Below are 25,876 nucleotides of genomic sequence, written 5' to 3'. Positions count from 1 at the left end.
AAGAATGAAGATCCAATGATAAAGTGACTGATGCATCTACCATAATAGCCAGGGATGAAGCATTTTTGGTGTGGAGGCTGCAGTGGCACTGGGTCCTGCTATTTCGTAGCATCCCACATTACAGGATCTGTGGATGGAGTGGCTTAGCTGGACCGGAAAGCTTGCTAAGATAGTCTTCACTCTCATCTCCCAAAGGCCTCACTTCCTTCCTTACCTTAGAAGAGTTAGCTTGGAGCACACTTGTGGAGTTGATGACATTGTTTCTAATTTTTGCATGTACTGTCACACTTGGCTTTAAAATATTTTTTTCTCCTGGATTACATGAGTAAGTTTTGTCTTTACAAAAGCCCTTAATTGGAAGAAGATGGCAGAAGGGTTCATGTGAAAGAGTCCTATGTCAATTGGGCAGGGAAAGGCCTCAAGACAACCTCATAAAATAGAATTTTTTGATTTGACAATAGAAATATAGTAAGTTTTCTTTGTTCCTGGAATGGAACTCAAGTCCTTGTTTGTAGTAGGCAAGTACTCTAACCTTGAGCTATATTCTCAGTCTCTGATATAATAATTTGAATGAAGAATTTATACTTTAAAATACAGTTTCGGGGTTGGGGATTTAACTCAGTGGTAGAGCGCTTGCCTAGCAAGCACAAGGCCCTGGGTTCGGTCCTCAGCTCCAAAAAAAAAATACAGTTTCATGTTGCTCAACTTTACCTAGAACTTACTATATAGCCAAGAATGACCTCGAATATCTAGTCTCCCTCCTTCATACCTAGCCTTTATTTGTTGCTGCAGTTTGAATATATGTGACCTCATGCATGCCAGGTAAGCACAATATCCCCAAGGAAATAATTAGTATTTTTAATTTTTTTTTAGGCAGCTTTTTTTTTTAGATTAAATGGGTAGTTATAATATACATATGTATGTATGTATATATGTATGTATAAAATTCGTTTCATTTTATTTCATGTGCATTGATGTGAGGTTGTCAGATCCCTGGAGTTACAGATAGTTGTGAACTGCTACGTGGGTGCTAGGTCCTCTGGAAGAGCAGCTAGTAACTCTTAACCACTGAGCTTCTCTCTAGCCTTGGTAGCTAAAGTTTTTAAATGGTTGTCTGATGGAGGCTAAAGAGAGGTTGTTTTCTATTCGTGTACATTTGTATTCCTGTCTCTGTTTGAGTAAGAAAAACAATTAGCATGTGGTGGTATATGGTATCTTCTGCACTTGGGAGACAGTGACAGGAAGATTACCACAAGTTTTGAGGCCAGCCTTAGCTACTTAGTGACTTATAGCTTGGCCAGAGATGATTGCATAGTGCAGCTTAAGTGATTCAAAAGAGTCACTATTGGCAGGATATTGTACCATACATCTTTAATCCCAGCACTAAGAAAGCAGCGGCAGATCTCTGAATTGAAGGCTAGCCTGGTCTACATAAAGAGTTCTGGACCATCAAAGGCTACACTGTCTCAAAAAGAACCATCTTTGCTAGAACTACATGATGCTATTAGCAACTGATTTTATATTAAGAGAAAATTGAGATGAAAATAGTCTTCATCATGGTTTGGGTTTGCATCTGTAGTTAAAACAAAGCACCTAGTGCACGCAGTATTTTGTCTGAAATATCTCTTCTGAAAGTAGAATTAGAAATGACACTTGCGGGGTTGGGGATTTAGCTCAGTGGTAGAGCGCTTGCCTAGGAAGCGCAAGGCCCTGGGTTCGGTCCCCAGCTCCAAAAAAAAGAACCAAAAAAAAAAAAACAAAAAAAAAAAAAAAAAAAAAAAAAAGAAATGACACTTGCAGGTTGGAGAGATGACTCAGAAGTTAAGAGCACTGACTGCTTTTCCAAAGGTCCTGAGTTCAATTCCCAGCAACCACGTGGTGACTCACAACCATCTATAATGGAATCTGATGCCCTCTTCTGGTGTGTCTGAAGATAGCTACAGTGTACTTATTACAAATAAAGTAAAATAAAATAAAAAAGAAATGACACTTGTTTCTGTATTCTAATAAAACCACGTTTTGAAATCAGTGGGGCCTCAACTACATATTGCTTGCTTGGTTCTAATAAATGGTTGTTTAGATAAAGTTCTTCAAGTTGAATAGTATGTGACTTATTAACAATAATTGTCCTTTCACTATTTTTTTGTTTGTTTTTTTGTTTTTTAGTCTCTTGTTTTCAGCAGCCACTGTAAAGCAGTGAGTGGCTACTCAGACCAGGTTGTCCATCAATGGAGATCAGCTACCTCCTCACTTCGTTGCTGCCTCCTCACTGAGCTGCCATCCTTTTTGTGTGTGGCCAGTCCACGAGTAAGTGCCACAGGAGGGAAGAAATGAAATAGACTATACTGTAAAAAATTAGCTAGTACCCAGGGGACGATTTCTCTGCTGTTCAGATTTTGAAAAACAAGTCAGTCTTAGTTTGAAAGAAGAAAAGAGCTGGGTATGGTTATTCACTTTTGATCCCAAGATGTGGGAATCTTGTGAGTTCCATAGAAAGTAAGACCCTATGTCAAAGAATATTAAAAATAGGAGAGCATCCATGATCAAGTAAGACAATACTTCTCACCTTGAAATGTGTAGATTTGCAGATTATTACATGGTGCGTGGTTAGAGACTGTAAACTGTAATGGAATAAGCTATCTGTCAGGTACATCAGTCCTTAGCAGGATCAGGGAAAAGGAAGCCATTGTCACCTGCTTTGAAGTTTTATTAAGGATCTCATCGAATTGTGGCTCAATTAGTTGAAGATTCTATTTGGCCTTATCTTTGTACAGTCCAGGATCAGGCAGTTTCCTAGTGTGGTGGTTCCCACCTCCTCAACAGCCTTGCTCAGACTATGGTTCCCAGGTGGGCTCCACCTGAACAGCAGCTAGTGCTTGTCCTAACCGTTCAGTGGTTTAAACTTCTGGGGGGTGGCGGGAGCTGGTGGTATTTCTGTTGTTTTCAGCTTTGAGCGTTTCTGTCTTCCCATACCCTAATTATCACAATACTCCCAAGATTGCTGACAAAAGGCCCTGAAAAGTTTACTTTGATTTACTGGATTGAGTACTTTGTCTATGTCTTCAACTTCCTTCCTTTCCTCATTGATTATAGCCAGACAAAAATTCTCCCATATTCCAGAAGAGGTATGTGAAGGAAGAAAGGCAGAATAGTGATGTGACCAAGCTCAGTGTTCAGAGAAAAGACACTGAAAACATTTCTGTTTTCCCACCTTGCTGTTTTCTTTTCTCCAGGAAGAATAGTTAGCCAAAGAGCTCCTTCCCTTTTGTGCTTTGATCTTGTTGCTTAACCCATCCCAAGTTTTCACAGTTCCATCCAAAGAAGTTGTTTTAGGTCTTCCTTGGAAACATTTACCTTCCATTATTTTTATCAGCTTGCATACTTTGTTAAATGTACCAAACAGGGGTTGGGGATTTAGCTCAGTGGTAGAGCGCTTGCCTAGGAAGCACAAGGCCCTGGGTTCGGTCCCCAGCTCCGAAAAAAAAAAAAAAAAGAACCAAAAAAAAAAAAAAAAAAGTACCAAACAGAGAGTCTGACAAGGGGTGTAAAGGAAGATGAATAGCAGTGATGTGAATCGTGTGGGCTGCTGCCTGCTTAGATTTCTGTCTGAGGTCCTGTGCTGTGTGAACCTAATTATTATGCCACACTCAGCCCTGTTTGCTGGGTATTTATGGAGAAAGTATTCAGGTTTCTCTGGAGAAATCTTAGAATTATAGTTGATTAGTGAGACGTATTTTTTTATAGAAAGTACCTAAAGCCAAGTTCTTGTATAGAGAGCAGCCTCAGGCTTCATTGCTACCTGGCTGCTTTCATTCTCTTTTAACCTGATCTCTGCACCAAGATCCTAAGAGAGGAAGCTTAGTTTTCTGAAAGAGGAATGCTAAAACTATTATTCCTGTATGTCATAAAGCCAATTAAAACTACTAAAAATTGATTTATGCACATAAAAAATTCTGTTATATTTCAAGAGTTTCCAAATCTCTATGACCAACATTACTCAAAAACAGTCTTCCCAAGATCAGAAATTTAAACCAACAAAAAAATAGTAAAGTCCAGTCCTGGCCAGAAGTGTGAAGACTTACATCCTCATCACCCTTCCATTTGGGTGGTTAAAGCAAGAGGCTGTGAGTTCAAGTCAAGCATTGTCTCATAAGGAGTGAAGGAGAGAAGAACAGAGAAAACAGTGTTTTTACAGGGGCTAGCCAGAAGTCTGAACTACCATGTCTGATGGCATTCTTTCTCTAAAGAATAATAAATGTGGTTTAGCAGTGATGGTGCACACATTTTGAGGCCAGCCTGGTCTACAGAGCTAGTTCTAGGGCGGTAAGGGCTTCACAGAGAAACTCTTAACTCCAACCTTACCCCTAACACCAGAAAAAAAGTTAAGCTTGAAGGAAGTTGTAGTCACGGTAAATGTGCTGTCTTTACCACCCTCTTTTCCATACATTCACTTGCCTCACGCTTGTAGTTTTATCATGTAGCATGTGCTGAACTTGAAATAGGAATTATTATACCATCTTTTTGAGGACATAAATTCTAAACATGTCTGAATATTTTATACAAATATAACGAGGCTTCATCTTCTGTATCAGCCCTAGGGCCAAGTTAAGTGACATTTCATAAGATGCCGTTCATTCTATTGAGCTTAAACATTTGGTGAGGAGAGAGAAATTGGTATCCTTGGATCCTTGACTGACCTACCAATGCTAGAAGTCATTTCTCTGGTTCATGCTCTTGGATAACTGCCATTAAGGAAGGAGCTATTTATCAATAGCTGAGAAATAGTTGTACATGGTTAGTTGAATAAGGAAGAGCCTGAGTATTCATCTTACCAAAGCCCAGAAATGTTTGGAGCAGTCACTCTCCCACAGCTAGAACAGAAGCACGCATGTCAGGAAGGACACCCTGAATGCTTGATGAAGCGTCTCCTCAAACTCCAGGAACTTAGGAGGTTAGTGAAGCAAGGCGTGGGGTTTGTGTGGGCAAGTTGCAAGAGGCACAACCTTTAGACATTGTGATATGATGTTGTCATGTACAAAAAGAGTTGTGTTTTATTTGTAGCTGTCCATGAATGCATCTGGCCTGCAGGCACAGGTTAGACATGCCTGAACTAGACACGGCGCATATTTCCACTGGGTGAAGGGAGGAATGTCTTTCATGCCTCATCGCCCTGTACCTACACCATCAGTTTGCAAAGTCAGCACAAGGTGTCTAAGCTGGAGTGAATGTAGGAGTAGGATTTATTCTAAGTAGAAATGTACTTTTTTTGCTCTTTTAGACTTCTAAAATATACCATTCACATATTTAGACCATTGTTTTCTACAAGTCCACATGTATATTGAACCAGGGCTTAGCACCAAAGCTTTTCAAAAACTTTAAATAAATGGTTAAGAATTGGGCCTTTAGTTAGACTCGCTGCGCCTACATGATGACTTACTACTGATCACTCCAGTTCTAAGGACTCTGTTAGCCTCTTTTGACTTCATGGACACTAGGCACGCATATAGTGCATATACATACATGTTAGGAAAACATAAACATTAAAAAAGAAGATGTGTGCCTTGTATTCAGCCTTGGACTTGGATGTCAGCAAAAAATGAAATCTTGGTGAAAGTTTATAACTGGAAAGTTTTGCTTTTTAAACTGCTAAGAGCGCCTAGATCTGAGTCGTTAGCAAGGAGAGAAATGTGCCTGCGTCACTCGCCTTCCATTGCTCTTCATCCGGAGCATCTAGCGTCTGGTTTTCCATCTTGAGATTATGGCCCAAAGTCTGAGTTATGTTTCATTTCAGAAAGTCAGGAGAAGGTAGAGGATTTGTGTTTTAGTGTAAAATATACCAATGTTAGTTTCCACTCTCCAGTATCCCAGAACTGGGAAAGCTAAGACAGAAGGAGTATGAGTTTCAGGCTAGCTGGGCTACATGTGAGATCTGCTTCCCAAAACCATAGAGTCTAGGAATGTAGCTCAGTGGAAGAAAGTTTATCTAACATGAGTAAGTCCGTGAGTTGAGTCTCCATTTGGAGAGGGTGATGCAGTCAGGAAGAAAAAATTTAGAATTTTACTCATTCTGGAGCCCATGGTGTTTGAATATATGCAGAACCTTCCCCTAAGGTCAAACATTTAGTCATTTTATAGAAGTACAGCTGTTAGATATTTTGAGGTGATGTGACTAACATCCTACGTGGTAGATGTCTGTTCGTGCCCAGAGTCTGCTGGATTGCTGCTGAGTAGAGAAACCATTTCATAGAGATGCAGTTCTTGTAAACCTGCTTTGTGTTTCCATCTGTGTAATAGCTATTGAAAGATAAAGTGAGTGTGAAGGAAAACAACAACAAAAATACTCTGAAGGAAAGAAAAGCAGTAAGGTCTCCTAGACTTGTCTGCAGGAACATTTCAACCCTGACCAAGCTTGGCCCTTTGCTCTGACCTTAGGTAATTTTGCAGCTGAGCCATAGATGGCACTGTTTCATAACAGACTCAGTTCCTCTCTGGCTGCCAGCCAGTGCTGTTTATTTTGTTTTTCTGTCTTGGTACCTTGTGACTCTTAGAAGCATCTGCAACTGGTTCCACATGCAGCCGTATTGTGTAGCTCCGATTCCTCAGCCAGGGTATTTATTGGCTCCCCCTCCTAGCATCATCTCTGTGATCTGCTCCCATCACGGAGCATATCCAAGCTTGAGGTTCACTCCTCGAACAGTTCATACCAGAGCAGATTTCCTAGCAACCTGTCTTCTGAGAAATAATAGAGCTGCCTAGTTTGGTACAACCAATGGCCTTGCTCTGATCCCTCCCACACCCCGGCCTGAGCTCTTCATACCTCCTGCCTCCCCATCTCTTTGTCTGCTTTTAAATTTTGTCTTATTTACTGCTTACCATGAATGGGCTTTTAGTTTTTTCATCATGTTGGACTGGTGGATTACTCTAGCCTTTATTTGTTAACAAGAGGTTATGTTTAACAGTCTTCTACCACGTGACATCACAGATAAACAAACCTGTGTTTCTAAATTGGCAAAGCACTCTTTTTCCATTGGGAAGGCCACATTTTAGTTTCATAAGGATGTACTACATGATGACATAAGAGTTTTACGCAGTCTCTGCTCTAGCCAGGAAATGAATATGTTGCTTATTGATGTTTGCTTCCTTCTGTCCCCTATGTTCCTTTTTCTTTCCTCCAGCATGGTTTGAAAAAAGGTTTCCCCTTTTTTCCATTAGGTTTATCCATGAAAAGTATTGAGAAACAAAGAAGTTTTGCCATGAAAGCATTGAATAGAGCTTCAGATGTGTCAAACACTGTAGTCCTTTCATGATGGCTGTCTGTCTCCAGCTCCCTTTCTGCCATCTGTCATGAGTGGCCATAGTACTTGCAAACCACATCTAGTAATGAGTGGGTGGTAAATATATATTGAGAGTAGATATTGCCAGACTAGACTCCTACTTTATCTACACATGCCAGTTTCTTTTTGTATCTTATGATTGCAGGCTCATGCTATTAGAGATTAGCATTTTACCCAGAGACCCTCTCAGAGTTAGTTTTTGCCATCATCTTACTTGGTTAGATGAGGAACTTTAAAGCCAGCAGTCTGAGATTATTCACCTTGATCTGATTTCAGAGTTCTGGGCATAGGGATAAAGCTCAGCATTCACAAGCCTGAAACTTGCCTGTCATCCCACACTGGGTAGGTGAAAGTAGTAGGATCAGGTATTCAAGGTCATCCCTGGCTTCCTGAGAATTTGGAGGCCAGCCTGAGTTACATGAGATCCTGGCTCAGAAGAAAAAAAGTTGATTTCCCTCGAAGGCTTGATGTGTGTAAAAAATGGCAGAAGAACCATTTTATTGTCGGCGAATTTTTCCCTGCAGGTCACCGCAGTGCCGTTGGATTCTTACTGTAATGACAGAAGTGCAGAGTATGAGAGAGGAGTTCTGAAGGAAGGAGGGAGTCTGGCTGCCAAGCAGTGTTTGTTGAATGGGGCTCCTGAGCTGGCTACGGATTGGCTGAATCGCAGATCCCAGTTCTTCCCAGAGCCAGCTGGAGGGCTGTTGAGCATTAGGCCCCAGAACGGCTGGTCTTTCATCAGAATCCCAGGTGAGTTTTCTGTTCTTTGGAACATGTTTTCAGCTTTGACAAGAGGAGAATGGGAGAGCAAGCTCATGTGATAGTTTTTATTATTTGGAATTCAGAGTTCCTGAGATTTCTGTCTCTCCTCACTTGTAATTTATAGGTTAAAAGTGTGAGTACTTTGTGTCTTGAGTGCAAAGATGGTAATTGAAATGTTTCTAGGGGGTTGGGGATTTAGCTCAGTGGTAGAGCGCAAGGCCCTGAGTTCGGTCCCCAGCTCTGAAAAAAAGAAAAAAAAATGTTTCTAGATTTGTTCTTGAGTACTCTCCTTTGATAAGAAGAGTATACGGCCACTTTTTAAAAGGGTTGGGGTGAGTACTTATCTGGTATGCACAAAGCTGGGATTCCATTCCCACCAGAGACCTCCCCACCCCCAAAGAAAACCCCCCACACAGTTTAGGAACAGCTTCAGGTCGAGTGAGTGCAGTTGTCTTGTGCCGTTGCCAGTGGAATGAATGAGAATGTCGTCACTCCCAGAGCGCCTAGTTAAGTAGCATAAACAGTGTCCTGCACAAGGTCTAGAGATGTAAATGATATCAAGAGGAAAAACAGTGTGTTTTGTGCCAGAACACTAGCAGATTCCCAGACCCCCTTGGGTCAAGGTCCAGGGTGGAAAGGAAACTAGGTTCTCATCTTTGCTTTAGTGAGGCTGCACTTAAGGAAGTTGAACACAGAGGGTTCACAGACCGATGCACTTTACACCTGCTGGCAGCGTGCAGCGTGCTGCTACAGTGTTAGTTTGGTGGTCCAAATTCTCTGCGATCTTGATTGTATTATTATTGAAATTTAATGGATGTATACTAGGGACTATACTCTCAAAAGGGAGCATCTAGTATAAGTGACAGCTGGATTCCATTATGGAGGGCCCATTTGTCTTTTTTCTTGTTGAAGGCTTTGTCATCCTGTTGGTAGCCTTTGGAGTGCTTTGACTGTAAGATGTCTGACTGGGTATATGAAAGCTACATTGCATATGGTCTTGGAAATGACTTTAGAATACAGGAAAGCAGTAGGTGACCGTGTTTAGAAGTTAAGGGAAAGCCCAAGCATGAAGTAAGACAGGGTGGACATTGCAGACACACAGATGGAGTGAAGAATAGGTACCAAAAGAAGCAAGATGCACTGCGTTTCTTCTTCCTTCACTCTGGCTCTTTGGTTCCCAGTATAGGAGTAGAAGGCCTATTGCTGGCGCTGTGGGAATCTCTTGTGGCTTTTCCTGTTCTTTGAAAGAAAAATGGACCTTGTTTAAATAGCAGGAAGTGTCTGAGTTCTTTTCGCATCGATAAAAAGCACCAGCCTCACTGGCTGTTTACTGTGAGAACCAACAAGCTCCTCACCGACCCCATTGTACTCTGTAGGCTAGCTGGGGTGGGGTGGGGGCAGGGAGGGTATCATTTGAACCTGTGTTTTATCTCTTCTATACTTTTACATTTTTTGTTTCCCTGGGAAAGGTGGAGTCTTTTGCATTCTTTGGAAGACTGAACAAAAATTGATGAATTTCATACTTCGATTACTTTTGCAGGTTTTAGCTGTTCAGAGGGCTTCTTTCCTTGGAAGAGATATTTAATCTTTTGTCTTGTGATTGAATAGGGTCCTAGGCTGTAGACAGTAAGAACCCATTTTTAAATGTGAATATCATAGGATTGCAGGAAAGATTTTGAGAGAATGGATAGTTCTGATTGTTTCAAGATCATTTGAGGTCTTATTTTTTTTTTTTGAAGATTTATTTATTCATGTATGGGAGTACACTGTAACTGTCCTCAGACACACCAGAAGAGGGCATGAGATCCCCATTACAGATGGCTGTGAGCCACCATGTGGTTGCTGGGAATTGAACTCAGGACCTCTGGAAGAGCAGTCAGTACTCTTAACCGCTGAGCCACCTCTCCAGCCTGAGGTCTTATTTTAAAGGAAGGGCTGAGGCTGGGTTTAACTGAATGGAATCTTCTTGATTTCTAGGTAATTATGTTTCTGGCCTTTGCCTTGCTTTGCCCCAGGGAGTGCTTTTGTTCATCATACCTTGGTAGCTCTTAAAAATTAAATGATGTATACCAGACTCCAAAGATACCAGTGTGGGGGTTGGGGATTTAGCTCAGTGGTAGAGCGCTTGCCTAGGAAGTGCAAGGCCCTGGGTTTGGTCCCCAGCTCTGAAAAAAAGAACCAAAAAAAAAAAAAGATACCAGTGTGGACAGCAAAAAAAGCCTTGTTTTTCTACATATCTCACTGAGGACAAATTCTGGACACTGATTTGCTCTGTGTATGTAGCACACTTACTGAAGAACTCAGATATTTTTGGTTGTTTTTAGTGTTTCAATCTCTTGGTTCAAGTCTGTTTCTTTGGGACCTTTTCTTTCAGTCCTTAGACAAATGAGTCTAAGGATGTAGCTCACCGGTATAGCACTCACCTTGTATGTATGAACCCTGTGTTTGACCCCAGCACCACAGAAGCAAAACAACCCAGATTTTGTCCAACTCCCTTCACGTCCCTCAGTGACAATCAGGCAATACTTGATGTTTCAGTATGTGCATGTGTGCTTGTGTATATGTGTGCATGTGTGTCTTTACCTCTTCACCTTTCTAATATTAGCATCAGTTCATCCTAGTTACCAAACTAAAGAAATTCTGGGAAGCAGGAAGTGTGAAGACTGTTTCAGCATAGTTTTAAAGTCAATAAGGGGTTGGAGAGGCGGCTGCCAAGTTAAGAGAATTTGCAGCTCCTACAGAGGACCCAGGTTTACTTCCCAACACCCATATTACAAAAGTCCAAATCACTAGTTCCAGGATTTCCAATGCCCTCCTAACCTCCATAGGTACCATGCACATATATGGTATGTATACATACATACATACATACATACATACATACATACATACATACATACATACATACATACGGGCAAATAGTCATGCTTTCTTAGGGTTAGAATTGCTGTGATGAAACGCCATGACCAAAGCAACCTAGGAGGACAGGGTTTGCTGGTTTATGCTTCCACATTGCTGTTCATCAGTGGAAGAGGTCAGTCAGAAGCTCAAGCAGGGCAGGAACCTAGAGGGCATAGAGGAGTACTGCTTACTGGCTTGCTCATAATAGTTTACTCAGGCTAATTTCTTATAAAATCCAGGACCACCAGCTCAGGGGTGTTACTACCCACAATATGCTTGGCCCTCTCCCATCAATCATTAGTTAAGAAAGTGCATTACAGCTGGATTTTATTGGAGGCATTTTCTCAACTTGAGGTTCTGTGATTTCTGATAACTCTAGCTTGTGCCAAGTTGACATAAAACTAGCCAGTACACATACACATAAGATAAATAAATCTTTTATTACAAAGTCACTTGATGCCTCACAGATTCTAGACACCGTACAGATTTGTGTGTACTCTACTGTTTGTTCTGAAGGGGTGTGTCTGAGTGGAGAGAGGACATAAGCAGGCTATAAGAATGTAGAGAGCTTAGCTTGCCCACTCCCTTTTAGTGACTGAAAAATGTATGGTTTTAAAAAAGGGAAAACTGGGAAATACTAAAAGCTATCAAAATCGAGACTCCTGACATGCCCTAGAGAAGGAATTGTGAGGAGAAGGGAACTTCTGAGTTGTTCGGAAAGCATGGCTGCCGAATCAGACTAGGAATTTCCACTGGCCTCCTTGTCTGGTGCCAGGGCGAAAGCTCGGCACTTACTCCTGTCCCGCTGCAGTCACTTGATTGTGCTGGTGAGGAGACAGCAAAGAGAAGAGCATTTCAGTAATCTAAACAGGAGCAAACAAAGAGGCTGAACAAAGGTGTGGGCCACAGCAGCAGGGAGGGAGGGCGGGCAGTGTGTCCTGGCAGCATTCCGAAGGTGGGAAAAGGCGGGCTGCAGTGCAGAGGAGTAAACATCCAGGACCCATAGCTTTGTAGCAAAACAGAGCAGCTGGTGATTTGTTATGGTGCTGTCAGCACATCCGTTCTTGTTCAGTGTAGACAATAATTGTGTACTTGGCAAATAGTGGCAAGAATGACAGTTGAGAACTCTTGGACTCCTCTCAATACTTGGCCTTTGCAGTTCTGAAGAAAGAGCATGCTTTAACTGGGGAACTAAGGATAGTCAGTTTGACTTCATATTGTCTCTTTTACTTTTTGTAGGCAGTTGCCAGTGTAACATTCTCTGTATTGTTTCTTTTCTTTTTCTGTGTTCCCTAGCCACTTCCATACATGCTCTAATCAACCCCTCAAGCCTCCTTTCTTCCTCTTCTGTTGTAGCAATTGTTCAGGGCATGTTTATGAACAGTCTGCAAACAGGAAACTCTCCTTCCTGGATATGATAGTGAATGGTACTGAATGGATAAGATGAAAACTTGTGAGTTAAATGTTCTTAAAAGATCTCTGGCTGAAATGTGTTTTATATGGGAAGAGGAAGGAGAAAACACAAGTTAGTGAGTGAAAGCAGTTTTCATTTCACAGAAACTCAAAGTCTGTTCCTTCTGAAATCCTGGGAGTGGGGCCTATTGAAAGAGCACATACTGGGCACATGGCCCTGGGATTGATAGCTGGGTATTGAAGAGTTTCAGAGGTGAACACATTTATTTGCCTTTCTTGGTGTTTACCTTGTCTCCAGACTTCTGTCCGTATCTCTATACATTCTCATGCTTTCAGGATAGAACCACTGTTCTAGCCACTATTCTGTTGCTCTGAAGAGACACCATGACAAATACAGCTTATAAAAGAAAGCATTTAATTAGGTGCTTACAGTGTTACAATCTAAGTCCATGATCAGCCTGGCATAGCCTAGCAGCAGGCAGGCAGACATGGTGTTGGCACAGTAGCTGAGAGCTCACCTCTTTCCTACAAGTTGGAAGCAGAGAGGGAAAGAGACTGGGTCTGACGTGGCCTTTAGAAACCTCAAACCCCACTCCCAGTGACATTTCCTCTAACAAAGCCACACCTGCTAATCTTTCCCAAAAGAGTTCACTAACAGGATCAAGCATTCATGAGTCTCATTGAAACAAACAAGCACTGAATTGGAAGAAACAAGTTTCTAGAGATAAGTAAACAAAGGAGTAGAGATTCCAGGTTACTGACAACACAGGACTTATTTGTCATTGGCAATAACTTTGTATCCTTGGTGTCCACTCAGTAAGACTGTGCATCAAACATCTAATAGTCCTGTCAGCTGAAAGGCTGTCTCCCCCTGGGAGACAGGATTTAACAGTGCTTTCCATTCTGCTTCTAGAGCACGTCCCTGTTCCCATGAGACAAGCAATCCTGATAATAGAAATTCTGGCTGCATACAACTTTGTAGTGAGTGATTTGTCGCTTCAATTAAATAGTTTCCTCCCTCCATCTCCCCCCCCCCCTTTTTTTTTCTCACCAGGCAAGGAGAGCCTCATCACTGACAGTGGAAAGCTGTATGCCCTTGATATCCTGTTGACTCGGCTCAAGTCTCAAGGACATAGGGTCCTTATCTACTCTCAGATGACCAGAATGATAGACCTGCTGGAGGTAGGAGAAGGAACCTTGGGGACCTAGGAGTCTTTGACATTTAATTTTGATAGGAATCTGGTGTCCCTACTAATATCAGCTTTTTGTGGTTTTATATTCTATAGAAGGAGCAGAGGTGCCCCACCCCCTAATAATGCAGAGGACTTCTATTTCTCCCCTAGCTGGGAAGTAGAATACTTTTTTTTTTTTTTTTCCGGAGCTGGGGACCGAACCCAGGGCCTTGGGCTTGCTAGGCAAGTGCTCTACCACTGAGCTAAATCCCCAACCCCAGAATACTTTTTACTAGAAAAGAAATTCCACAATTTTAAAGCAGCTCCCAGGCTTGGTAGTTTCTTGAATTCTATATAGAAGTCAGGATTGAGGATTCGGTTTTTTATATAAAAACCTAGGGAGCAGCTCTTCAAGCAGACTTAAATGTAATGGTTCTCATCTTGACTATATATTGCAGACATTGGAATAAGGTCTGAGAATTAACTAGTATATTTAAAATTTAAAGTTAACTGAAGTAATGTTAATGTATAGCAATGGTTCACCACTGTTAGCCATCAAAGACAACTTTGTGGTATATTTTTGTTTGTTTGTTTAGTTAGTTACATGTTTGGGTTCTCTCTATTTTCTTGTCTGAATAATGACTTATTTGTGGAAGGGGGAGAGATCATAGACGTAGAATAGAATAGGAACAAATAATCACAAGCCAACAGAGAGAAGTCTCTTATAGGAAAGCTGCAGGAGGCTAAGGTATCTGGTAATCAGAACTATGTAAACAGCTCATATTTTTTACTTGGGTTTAATATGTGAAAGGTTCTATGTTGCAGCCTGCTGCTTCAAGGAGTAATTAAGTAGCGATTACCGTGACCATTTCTATCTAAGAATAAGGGGATAAGAACCCTGGTAATAACAGAAGGAATGAATACAATAAAAGGTTAGGTTGGGCCATTGAGATGACTCAGCAGATAAGGACACTTGCCTCCAAGTCTAAAGATGTTCGTTGAGTCCCCAGAACCCACATGGTTGAAAATGCACAAATTGTCTTCTGACCTTCACATGGTACATCTATGCATGCACGCGTATACACACCCACAAACACAAATTATAAACATTATTTTAAAAAGTGGTGGGAAGCTTAGAGGGTTTTTTGGGGTTTTTTTTTTTGTTTTGTTTGTTTTGTTTTTTTGTTTTTGGGGGTTTTGTTTGTTTGTTTTTTGGAAGGTGGATTTTGTAGTGAGTTTATCTATTGGAGGCAGGTTCCTTTTAATAATTTGACAACTTATTTTAGCAAGAAAGATATATATATATATATATATGTATATATATATATATATATATATATATATATATAAAATAAGCAACAACTGAAGTATTTTTATCTCTTTAAGTCCTAGATTTTATATAGTGCTTGGATTTTAATTTTTTTTTTTTTTTTTTTTTTTTTTTTTTTTTTTTTTTTTGGTTCTTTTTTTCGGAGCTGGGGACCGAACCTAGGGCCTTGCGTTTCCTAGGCAAGCGCTCTGCCACTGAGCCAAATCCCCAACCCCTGGATTTTAATTTTTAACTTGACAAACTTTCTGATTTGTTTTATGACATCACATATTTATAAATGATAGGAAACTCCTAACAAGTTCTAGCATAAGAGAGGTGATTAAGCCGCTGGTGTATATGTTTTGATTGATTGGTGTTCATGCCAGTCTCACATTTCCCAACATAGAGTTCAGAAAGTGGAACCTAGGGCTTTATTTATGTATGTTAAGTAAGTGATATCCTCAGCCATGTCTGATGGTGTAAATCTTACATACAGTAAGGTTCTAATAGCAGTCCAACTAAATGGACTGGTGTACCTCCCACCCTCCTCTCAGACCAAGTGATGTCAACAGCTAAGACAAGGGAAGTACGATCTACAGTAAGGCTCCTCTTAGTTCCTGTGAGCTACTTGCTTCATCCTGAGGACTTGGGGAGGTCACGGTGAAGTAGTGACTGCCAGCTGTTATGAATTACAAAGAGGAAATGGCTCAGCTGTTAATGTCACTGGCAGCTCTTCTGCAGGTTCAATTCCCAGCACCTACATGGCAGCTCACAACTCTCTCAGATCCAACCACTACACTGCCATCCCACAAATGTAGTTCACAGACATATATGCAAGGAAAACACCACACATACAGTTTTTCCTTTTTCTTTTTTTTTTTTTAAAAGAGCAATACACAATGAGCTTACTAAAGGTGGCAAAAGTCTTTCTTTTGGGGGACTATGCATGTATGTATATGCCAGGTGCCCAAGGAGGTAACAAGAGGGCTTTGGATCCCCCTGGATCTGGAGTTGAGGATGGTTGTGGGTCCTAAGATACATCTCTCTGAGAGAACTCTGATTTCTTAATGTAGGCACTTAAAGCTACATAAACTTTCCTCTTAGGACTACTTGCATTAAGTTTTTGTTTTGGTGGATCCTTTATTTCCATTTGATTCAGAGAATTTTATGTCCTTTGTAAGAGGAAGTAACTGACTTTCCAGGGTCAAATTGTTCTAAATATTTTCATTTTTATGTATACGTGGAGGAAAGGGGTCTGTACATATGAACAAAGTTGCCAAGGGGCCAGAGGATAGTGTGCGATCCCTTAGGGCAGGAATTACAGGCCATCATTGTGAGCCTCTCTATGTGGGTACAGAGGACCAAACTTAAATCCTTACGAGAGCAGTGTGTTCTCTTCACTGGAGGCAACTCTGCAGTCATCTTGTTGTCATCTTGATTTCCTGAAAGAACCTGTTTATTCTTCATTAATGTTTGTTTAATCTCCTGATATTGTACATTCACTGGGATTTTATTTGCTGCTGACTTGTGTTCTTACTCCATTGTGATCACACACTATACACAAAATTATTTCAGTTTTTCTCTATTTGTTGAGCCTTACTTTTTGTCCTACTATATAGTCTATTTTGGAGAAAGTTACACTATGGCAAAGGTCATTAGTGCCACAGGAAACCAATATAAATATTTCCAAAATGTAGAACTTACTACTGGCCTCTTGATTTTGGTTAGTTTTTGTAGTAATGAGGATTGAAATAGTCACTTAACTACAACCCTGGTTATCTTTTCAATTTCTTACTGTAAAATACCATGTCATTGAGCAGCCTAGACTGGTCTTAGTCACTCAGTATCCCAAGCAGGCCTTGGACCTACCCTCCTACTTTAGCCTTCCAAGTAGCTGGAATTACAGAGCTGTGCCACAAGGCCTGGCTTTTTCAGTAGAGAAAAGTAGATTTGAACCTCCAGTTTACCTTTGCTGCGGTTATTAATAGATATATTCTAAGACTCCCCAGTACCTGAGACATACATACTACTTTTTTCTGTACGTACCTAAGATAGTTATATCAAGAGAATACTGGTAGCTAATAATAAAATAAAATATGAATAACTATACCAAAGTTATCTAAAAAGTATAAATTGTCCTGGTATGGTACATACAAGCCTTCAATCCTACCATTGCACAGGTAGGTAGATCTCTTTAAGTTCAGGGGCATTCTGGTCTGCACAAGAGTTTCAGGGATACATAGTAAGGCCCGATCTCATAAGTAGAACCCTTATTAGTTTCTTGTTTCCCATTTCATATTTTCAACATCTGCTTGACTGTACACAGACTGGTAACATGGAGTGTGAAACCAGAGGATGAGGGGCTCTTGGTACTGTTGGTTGAGAAGAGGACACTGAGACTACCTGCTTCTTCTGTTGCACAGGCTGCCATTGAGTTTGCTCTGTAGCTGAGGTGGTTCTTAAAACTCCTGATCCTCCTCCTACCACCACCTTCCAAATACTGAAAAGAAACTCATTGTGTTCATACCTATGAAAAATTGTTTAGTGACTGAAAAGCCATTTTAGTTTGGGGATTGTTTTATTTGGGGGAGATCGTTTTTATAAAGCCCTTAGAAATCTGGACTGGATTAGTTGAAATTGAGATGCTAGGTTGATCTTGAATTTCAGGAACAATAAACTCATTTAATTATACTTGTATCACCATTTCCTCCCCATTCTGTGTATAGTGACTTGAGTCTGGTATGGATGAAGTGGCCCAAAAGCTTGAGAATTAGAACGTAATGATTGGCATCAGGTTTATTGTGTCCTTTTATCCTGGTTGGCAGGAATATATGGTATACAGGAAACATACCTACATGAGGCTGGATGGCTCATCTAAGATCTCAGAGAGACGGGACATGGTTGCTGACTTTCAGACCAGGTAATATCAATTTGTATGACAAAAACTCTTTCAGTTTTCCTCTAGGGTTTTAAATGATGAGTTGGTTTTTTTAAGCCAATAATCTTAACTATTAATGAATCGCTACTCTGTGTGTGTGTGTGTGTGTGTGTGTGTGTGTGTGTGTGTGTGTGTGTGTGTGTGTTTACTATATGTGTTCCTATGTCCTTGCGGAAGTCAGATAGCGACACTACATGTTTTCTTCACCAAATTGCTCTCTACTGACTGACTAAACCTGGAGGGTCACTGATTGAACAAAAGTAGTGTCTTAGGATTTCTATTGCTGTGGCAAGACACCATGACCAAGGCAACTCTTATAAAGGAATTGGGACTGGCTTACAGTTTCAGAGGTTTAGTACATATTGTCATGGTAAGAAATGTAGTGACCTGCAGGCAGATATGATGTTGGAGGAAGAGCTGAGCATTCTACATCATGATCTGCAGGGAGTAGAAAGACACTGTCACACTAGGCTTAACTTGAATATAGGAGACCTCAAACTCAGCCCCAAAGTGACACACATCTTCCAACAAGGCCACACGGCCTAGTACCACTCCCCATGGGCCAAGCATTCAAATACGTGAGTCTATACGGCCATTTCTATTCAAACTACCACAAGTAGCTAAATAGCAAGACATCTAGCTAGTGCCTGCAATTCAAAGAGTTGACTAAATCTGTATACAGTGATTCAGACCAAAGAAAGAATAGCGATATAAAACAAGATATGGCTATGTAGCTCTGGCTGCCCTAGAAGTAGTTCTGCAGACCAGGCTAGCTTTGAGTTTGCAGTTATTCTTTAGTTCTTCCTGAGTGCTAGACTTATAGGCATGCGGGACCACACATACACACACACACACACACACATGCACACACACACATGCACACACACGCACGCACGCACGCACGCTCAACTCATCAGGGCCTATTGTTTTAGAAAGTAAAGGTGTTTTATTTTTTAGGGTGAGGACAGAGATGGGGTCACAGGTAGTTTATGTTGATCTTATACTCTTGATATGCCCTGCCTTGATATCTACCACCTTTGTAGTGCTGGGATTACAGGCACTGCTGCTACAACAATAAGAGAATTATCTGAGAGTTTGCTTAGGGTTGATTTTTAGTTTGTTTCTATAGTTTATTTCCTATGAGATTTCTAGTATTGTAGATACAGAACATTATGACAATTGCAGTAGCTTTCAATCTATTCTGTTCATAGCTCTCAGTAGTACTTTCTCTCCCAGCTGCTATGAGCCTATGAAATTCCAAATACAACATGATTAAGTGTTAGGAGTTCACAAGAACCATTACTTTTCTGTGTGCTGCTTCTCATTGTGCTGAGCAGATTCCAATGACTGCTCTCCTCAAAGAGAAAGCCAAATTCCTCTGCAGACAGGTCTGTTAAACCCCATTCTTAGTGTTCCTACTTACATTTGGAGAATTGAAAAAAAAATCGATAAAAGGCTTGAGACATAGCACAGAATTTAAGCACTTCCTGCTCTTCCAGAGGACCTGGGTTGGGTTCTTGGCACCCAGACAGTGGCCTTCTAAGTCCTGTCCCACTAAATCCAGTCCCAAGGTATCTGAGACCCTTTTCTGGATTCTGCATACACTGGTACACAGACTTACATGTAGGGTAACCACATTCATTTTGTTGCATTTTGTTCTGTAAATAACAGTCCTGGCTGTCCTGGAACTCACTCTGTAGACTAGGCCGACCTCGAACTCATAGAGATCCACCTGCCTCTGCCTCCTGAGTGCTGGGAGTAAAAATGTGTGTCACCATGCCCATTTTAAGGCTAGCCTCATTTTTAAAAATTGAGAAAAGATTTTAAGGGAAATAATCTTGATTTTACAGTGTGAAAAAGAACTACTCTGGACTTTAGTTATATGTCTGGTTAGTATTTATCTTTTTAATACTTGAGAAGAGAATGAAATATCTAGCTATTTGTATTTATTACTTTCTTTTATTTTGTTTATTTATTGTTTTACTTGTTTGTTTGCTTTCTTGAGTCAAGTTCTCATATAACCCAGGCTCTTTGAGTGGCAGATCCTCTTGTTAAAGCAGGATCTCTCACTCTATCCTAAATTACCCCCAGATCTCTAAAATTTTGAAATCTGGTGACTGAGTTTATAGCTTTCTAGCTGACCTGGTTGGGGGAATAGGGAGATTGGGAAGGAGGAAGAGAGAGGTGTGGAGGCCACAGGTCAATGTTAGGTGTCTTCCCAGGAACCAGGAGTTTGCTCTTAGGTACTCAGTTGGCCAGCAAGCCCTGGGACCTACCTGTGTAAGGATACTGGGATTACAGAGGTGTGTCACTGTCCCCTGATCTTCAGGTGGATGGTAGGGACTTCCTTCTCCTCAGGCTACCCAGCCATCTCTTCAGCCATTTTTTTTTCAGTGTTAGTTTTTGTTGTTGTTGTTGTTGTTGTTGTTGTTGTTGTTGTTGTTGTTGTTAGCAGCATCTTGATATGCAGCTCAAGTCCAGTAATTGTCCTGCCTCAGCCTCTCGAGTATTGGAATTACAGGCATGAACCATCATTCTCAGCTAATCTCCTAATGAACTTAGAAGAGTTAATTGAGCAAGCCCAGTAGTGCCAGTAGTTTTGAAAACATTCCTGTTGGGGCTGAAGCCTGTTAAAGCACATACTGTTCTTACAGAGGATCTGGGTTCAGTTTCCAGCACTGACATGTGACCTTAACTGACCTTAACTCCAGTTCCAGGGGTTCCAGTACCCTCCTGTGGCTTCAAAGGGAACTATCACATAAGATAGTTCTCAACCTGTAAGTCTGAATGACATCTTAAAATAGAGAAAAAGACAGGTGGTTTTCAAAACAAAAGGCATGGGGTTGGGGATTTAGCTCAGTGGTAGAGCGCTTACCTAGCAAGCGCAAGGCCCTGGGTTTGGTCCCCAGCTCCGAAGAAAAGGAAAAAAAAAAACAACAACAAAAAACAAAAGGCATGCCTCACCAAATATTTTCATTATTATTAGTGAAAGACATCAAAAGAAAAAAATGTAGTTTCAACTCAAAAGCCCTGTGGCTCAAAGGTCAGCCAGAGTAAACAAGAGTGCCTATAAAAAGCCATTTACATTCCCTTCATACAAGACTTATTTATGAGGGATCCTTCCAGGAAAAAGTCTCACTGAGACTAAAGACTATTTGGCCAGGATGTCCTGGCAGTGCTCAGAACATGTGACCAGTATGTTATCCTAGGAGCCATTCACAAGGTCTTTGCTCTATGATGAGTTGCCCTATGCCTGCCTTCCTTCTGCCCCTTGACCTTTAACAGATGGCTCCCCACTCATCTCCTTCTACCCTAGTTATCTGAGCTGTTAGGGTAGCCCTAACGGGGCTGTGGGGGTGGGGTGGGGGTAATTGTAGGTGAGTTTTGTGTTGTTTGTTTTCTACATATTGACACTGTGCCTTTTCCTTTATTGGAGAAGTCTTTGCTCCCATCCACTCATGTCTCACACTGGTTGAGTATTTTGGTGCAAAGGGGACTTAGAATGAGTGCACATTTAAAGAGAGTGAGAATGAGGCCAAGGCGTGTCCCTGCAACGTTGGTTCATAGATCCATAGACACTCCAGCAGCCAGCAAACAGGGAGTGTGAGTTCTCTCCAGCCCCTAGAGGGCATTCAAACTACACTGTTGCCTTCTAGAATTTTGTTTTGTCTAATCAGAACTTTTAAAACATTGACTTGTATCTCTAACTGTATTAAGTCCAAGTACGGTTGTAGGTAAATAGACAATATAGTCTAGAGTGAAACTAACTTCTTTGATGATTACAACTCAAGATTTGTATAATCCTTATTTTCTGTGGTTAAATTACATTAATTGTACCCAGATTTTCCGTACATAATTGATATCAAAAGAAGCATCTTCACTCGAGCTGTTCATGATGCTTACAATTCTTGCATTTGGAAGCAGCGGCTCCCAAGGCAATCTTGAGACCAGTCTGGGCGCCAGAGTAAGATATAGTCAAGGAAATTTTATCCTACACTTGTATTGCTAAGTTTTTGTGTTAATTTATTTTACTTATATTACTTAAGGGTATGTGTGAATTTTTCTGTGTGTGTGGGGGGGTCCTGTTTACAAATGTTTATTGCATATAGGTCTCACATCTTCAGACCTCCATGAGCAGTGTGTAGTCTTTCCACTGCTCTTTTTTTCTTAGCCTTCCCAGCTTCCTTCCGCTGGACTTCCTGTCACATACTCAGTTACTTTCCCTTGGGATTCAGATACTAGACTTGTTAGGGCATTACCAGCTAAAAGCCCAAAGCATTTGGCAGATATCACATAGGCATCAGGACAGGGGAGGAAGTTATATGGAACCAAGGCAGCCTCAGTGCTCAAGTGAAACGGTAAGGCATTCTTTCCACATCAGCTGGGCCCTAAAAACCCATCTTTTTGTTTTGTTTGTTGTTTTTCAAGACAGGGTGTCTCTGTAATGACTGTCCTGGAACTCATTCTGTAGACCAGTTGTCCTCAAGCTCTTGCCTCTGCCTCCTGAGTGCTTGGATTTAAGGTATTCACCAGCACCACTCAGCTCCTTAGTCAATTTTTATTTGAAAACTTTATTATTGTTGTTGTTGTTGTTGTTATTGTTATTATTGTTGTCTCAAGATCTGTAAGATCACAGGTTTCCATTTACATTTCTGTATCCTTGGGAAATATGCTTATAAACTAGAAAGTGCCTCAGTTTTTACTGTTGTTATTTCTTTTGTATTTTAGTCATAAAAATGATGCTAAAAGTTAAGTAAAATTCTGCAATACTGAAACAGATGATGAATCACAGTAAATAGGAAAATAGAAAGACTGGCACAGTGGCCACAACTGTAATCCCAGTGCTCAGAAGACTGAGGCAAGAGTATTAATCAGAGTCTAAGGCCACCCTGGGCTACATAGTAAGAACCTACATCAAATAAGGAAAATGAGCTATTGAGCTTCTAACGGTCCTTCCATCTCTGAAATACATGTCTTAGAAGTGTAATTCTTTCTTTTCCTTTTTTTTTTTTTTAAAGACAGGGTCTTATTATGTAGCCTTAACTGGCTTAGAACTCATTATGTAGACCAGGCTGGCCCTAACTCCCAAAACCCTACCTCCTTCTGCTTCCTTAGTGCTAGGATTAAAGGCCTGCACTACCACAACTGCAAGTATATTTTCTCTCTCTATTCCCTTGGTTTACAGGGTTTTGTAGTTCTGGCTGTTCTGTAACTCACTGTGTAGACCAGGCTGTCCCCAAACTCTCAGAGATTCATCTGCCTCTGAGCCCACCCCCCCCACCCCACCCCCAGTGCTGGGATTAAAGGCATGACCCATGCCCCACCCAGCAAGTGCATTCTTTCTTTATAAATATACCAAGACAGGGCTGGGGATTTAGCTCAGTGGTAGAGCGCTTGCCTAGGAAGCGCAAGGCCCTGGGTTCGGTCCCCAGCTCCGAAAAAAAAAAAAACCAAAAAAATAAATAAATAAATAAATATACCAAGACACTGTCCCTCCCAAAATTAATTAATTAATTATGAAAAAGGTAATAAAGTAAAATTCAAGGATAAACTGGTAAAACTTTTTTGGGAATGCAGAGCTTTTGAACCTTGACAAACTAGGGCCCCCTAGATATACTTTGATGTCTGTGGTGTACCTCTAGGAAAGTCAGGTTTTCTAAGTGCACATAATGGGCCTATCTAACTTAGTGGTTAACCCAGTGCTTATTTCAAGTTTCTTCACTTAGAGTCATGTCTGTGAATATGTTATCAGTTACTCGTTTTAACAATGTAGTCTAGGAAACAGTTTCAGAAGTCAGATTAGTTTATCAAAGAAGAACAGCCTAAAGGGGTAAGAGCTCTCATGTCAGTGGGCTGTTCTTATTTGTTTTCTTTTAGGGGTTTGGGGTACCAGGGTGGTGATAGAGACTGTCTTGACTGTGTTGCTCTAGCTGGCCTGGAACTTGCTTTGTAGACCAGGCTAGCATTAAACTCACAGAGATCCTTCTGTTTCAGGTATGTGTCACCACACCTTTTTACTGAAACCCATGGATTAAAGCTCATTTTAATTGTGATTCAGTGCTTTTGTATCTGAAATTTCACATTTATGCTCTCCTTTATGTCAGTGAACTAGACTGGTCTGTAGCTGTTCGTTCTTTCTCTCGCTCACTTTCTTAAATGCAGTCCAGGTGAGTCTACTAACCTCATAACCAAAGATAGTTATTGGAGCTAGAAAGATGGTTCCATTGTTAATAGCACTGGCTATTCTTTCAGAGGTCCAGGGTCTGTCCTAGCACCCACTTAGCTAACTGCCATCTATAACCATGGTCCCATGTGACCAGATGCCCTCTTTTTGTGTGCAAACATATATGCAAACAAACCACCAATACACATAAAATAAAATTTTTCTTTAGAAAAATATGAGTGTAGATTGCAGTTTGAAGAAAGCCATATCTACTGGATCTCTATTCGTGCTTTTCACTACTATGTATAGGAAGAAATTAGCAACTTGACTTATGGGATCTTCATGTTTTTCTAATATATAACCTGTTTTATAGATTGTTGCAATTGTTCTGGAATGTAACCTGAGGTGGGTTTGCAAGCACTAGGCTACAGTTGACACCTCTTAGTTTATAAACTTTCAATGAAAAGACCTTTTTTATTTGTCAAATACTTTGTTGCCTAGTGAATGATATAGCATGTGCTGCTTTATAATTCTTTAAAAGGACTTAGAATGTAAGAGGAATCAAAATACCGAATTGTTTCTATATTAGGGCCCAGTGGCCTTATCCAAAATTAAGTCCAGTCTCAAGATCTTTCATGGATTAGTCCTAAATTAGTTTAGGGTACTGAAGTCATCACAGGTTGAATTCCCAATAGATGCTTATTTTTCTGAGTTGTGTCATCTTAAAGTGAATGCTTTGGTGGCTACTAGATAGCTCAGAAGATAAAAGCTTTTGTTTTGCCAAGACTAACAACCAGAACTTCAACCCCTGAAAACTGTCCTCTGACCCTTATTCATTGACATGGTACACATGATCCTGTACGCTCATGTGTATGCAACCCTGCACCAGAGAGAGAGAGAGAGAGAGAGAGAGAGAGAGAGAGAGAGAGAGAGAGAGAGAGAGAATGAATGAATAATATTTCTCTTCTGATTTATTTACCTCTGCATAATTTAGTAATGCTTTGACTAGTTAAAAATTGAAGGCTGGTGAAGTGGCCCCTGCCAAGTGTGTCTGATCACCCGAGCTCATTCTCTGAAACCTAGGGCAAAGTGAGCAAAAGTCATCCTCTGACCTTTACACACACATGCATGTGATACATGTATACATCATATATATACATTTATATACACACACACACTTTCTCACTCTCACTCTTTTTTTTTGTCCCCATCCCCATTCTCTCACTCTTAATAATAATTTTTAAATAGGACTATCTTAAAGGTGTGCATCTTCAGTCCCAGCACTCAGAGGAGTCAGAGGCAAACAGAACTTTGAGTTTGAGGATAGCCTGCTCTACATAAAGAGATCTTGTCCTAAGAAAATATTAAAAATGGGGCTACTGGGAGGCTGGGAGCTTGTTCAGTTAGTAATATGAGAGCCTGAGTTCATATCCTGGTATGAAAGCACTTGCCTATAATCCCAGTGCTGGGAAACCAGGGATAAGAGCATCCCTGCTGCTTATTAGCCAGTCCATGCACTTCAAGTTCACTGAGGAAGCCTGCTTCACAAAATACGGAGAAAAGGGATAGAAGAACACAGTGCATAATGTGGTGCCTACATGCGGGCACATGTACATACACACATACACAAATACATAAACAGAAACAACCAAAACCAGGCTGGGCACATTGGTGCTTACCTCCTTTAATTCCCAGCATTCAGAGGCAGGCAGGGAAATCTCTATGAATACAAAGCCAACCTGGTCTTACATAGCAAATTCCAGGCTAGCCATTGTTACAAAGTTAAAACCAGGTCTCCTAATGAGGCAGAGGAGGAGGAAGAACAGCTAATGTGGGTATACTAGGCTTAGCAGTATGTCCCTATAATCTGAGCACTTGGATGAT

At 40.9% G+C, this 25,876-nt stretch overlaps 1 protein-coding gene across 2 annotated transcripts in view; it reads left to right on the top strand.

Moving 5' to 3' along the window:
- Ino80 (INO80 complex ATPase subunit) overlaps nucleotides 1-25,876 on the top strand; it is a 97,253-nt gene that overhangs the window by 53,015 nt on the left and 18,362 nt on the right. For both annotated transcript variants that reach the window (NM_001261404.2, XM_039104549.2), the window contains 4 exons: nucleotides 2,167-2,307; nucleotides 7,859-8,084; nucleotides 13,465-13,592; nucleotides 17,717-17,811. In NM_001261404.2, the coding sequence (NP_001248333.1) occupies nucleotides 2,167-2,307; nucleotides 7,859-8,084; nucleotides 13,465-13,592; nucleotides 17,717-17,811 (590 nt within the window). The remainder of the gene's footprint in view (nucleotides 1-2,166; nucleotides 2,308-7,858; nucleotides 8,085-13,464; nucleotides 13,593-17,716; nucleotides 17,812-25,876) is intronic.

Source organism: Rattus norvegicus, chromosome 3 (genome assembly GCF_036323735.1).
Source record: "Rattus norvegicus strain BN/NHsdMcwi chromosome 3, GRCr8, whole genome shotgun sequence".
NCBI classification, from domain to species: Eukaryota; Metazoa; Chordata; class Mammalia; order Rodentia; family Muridae; genus Rattus; species Rattus norvegicus.
This window is presented reverse-complemented; position numbering and strand designations above follow the sequence as displayed.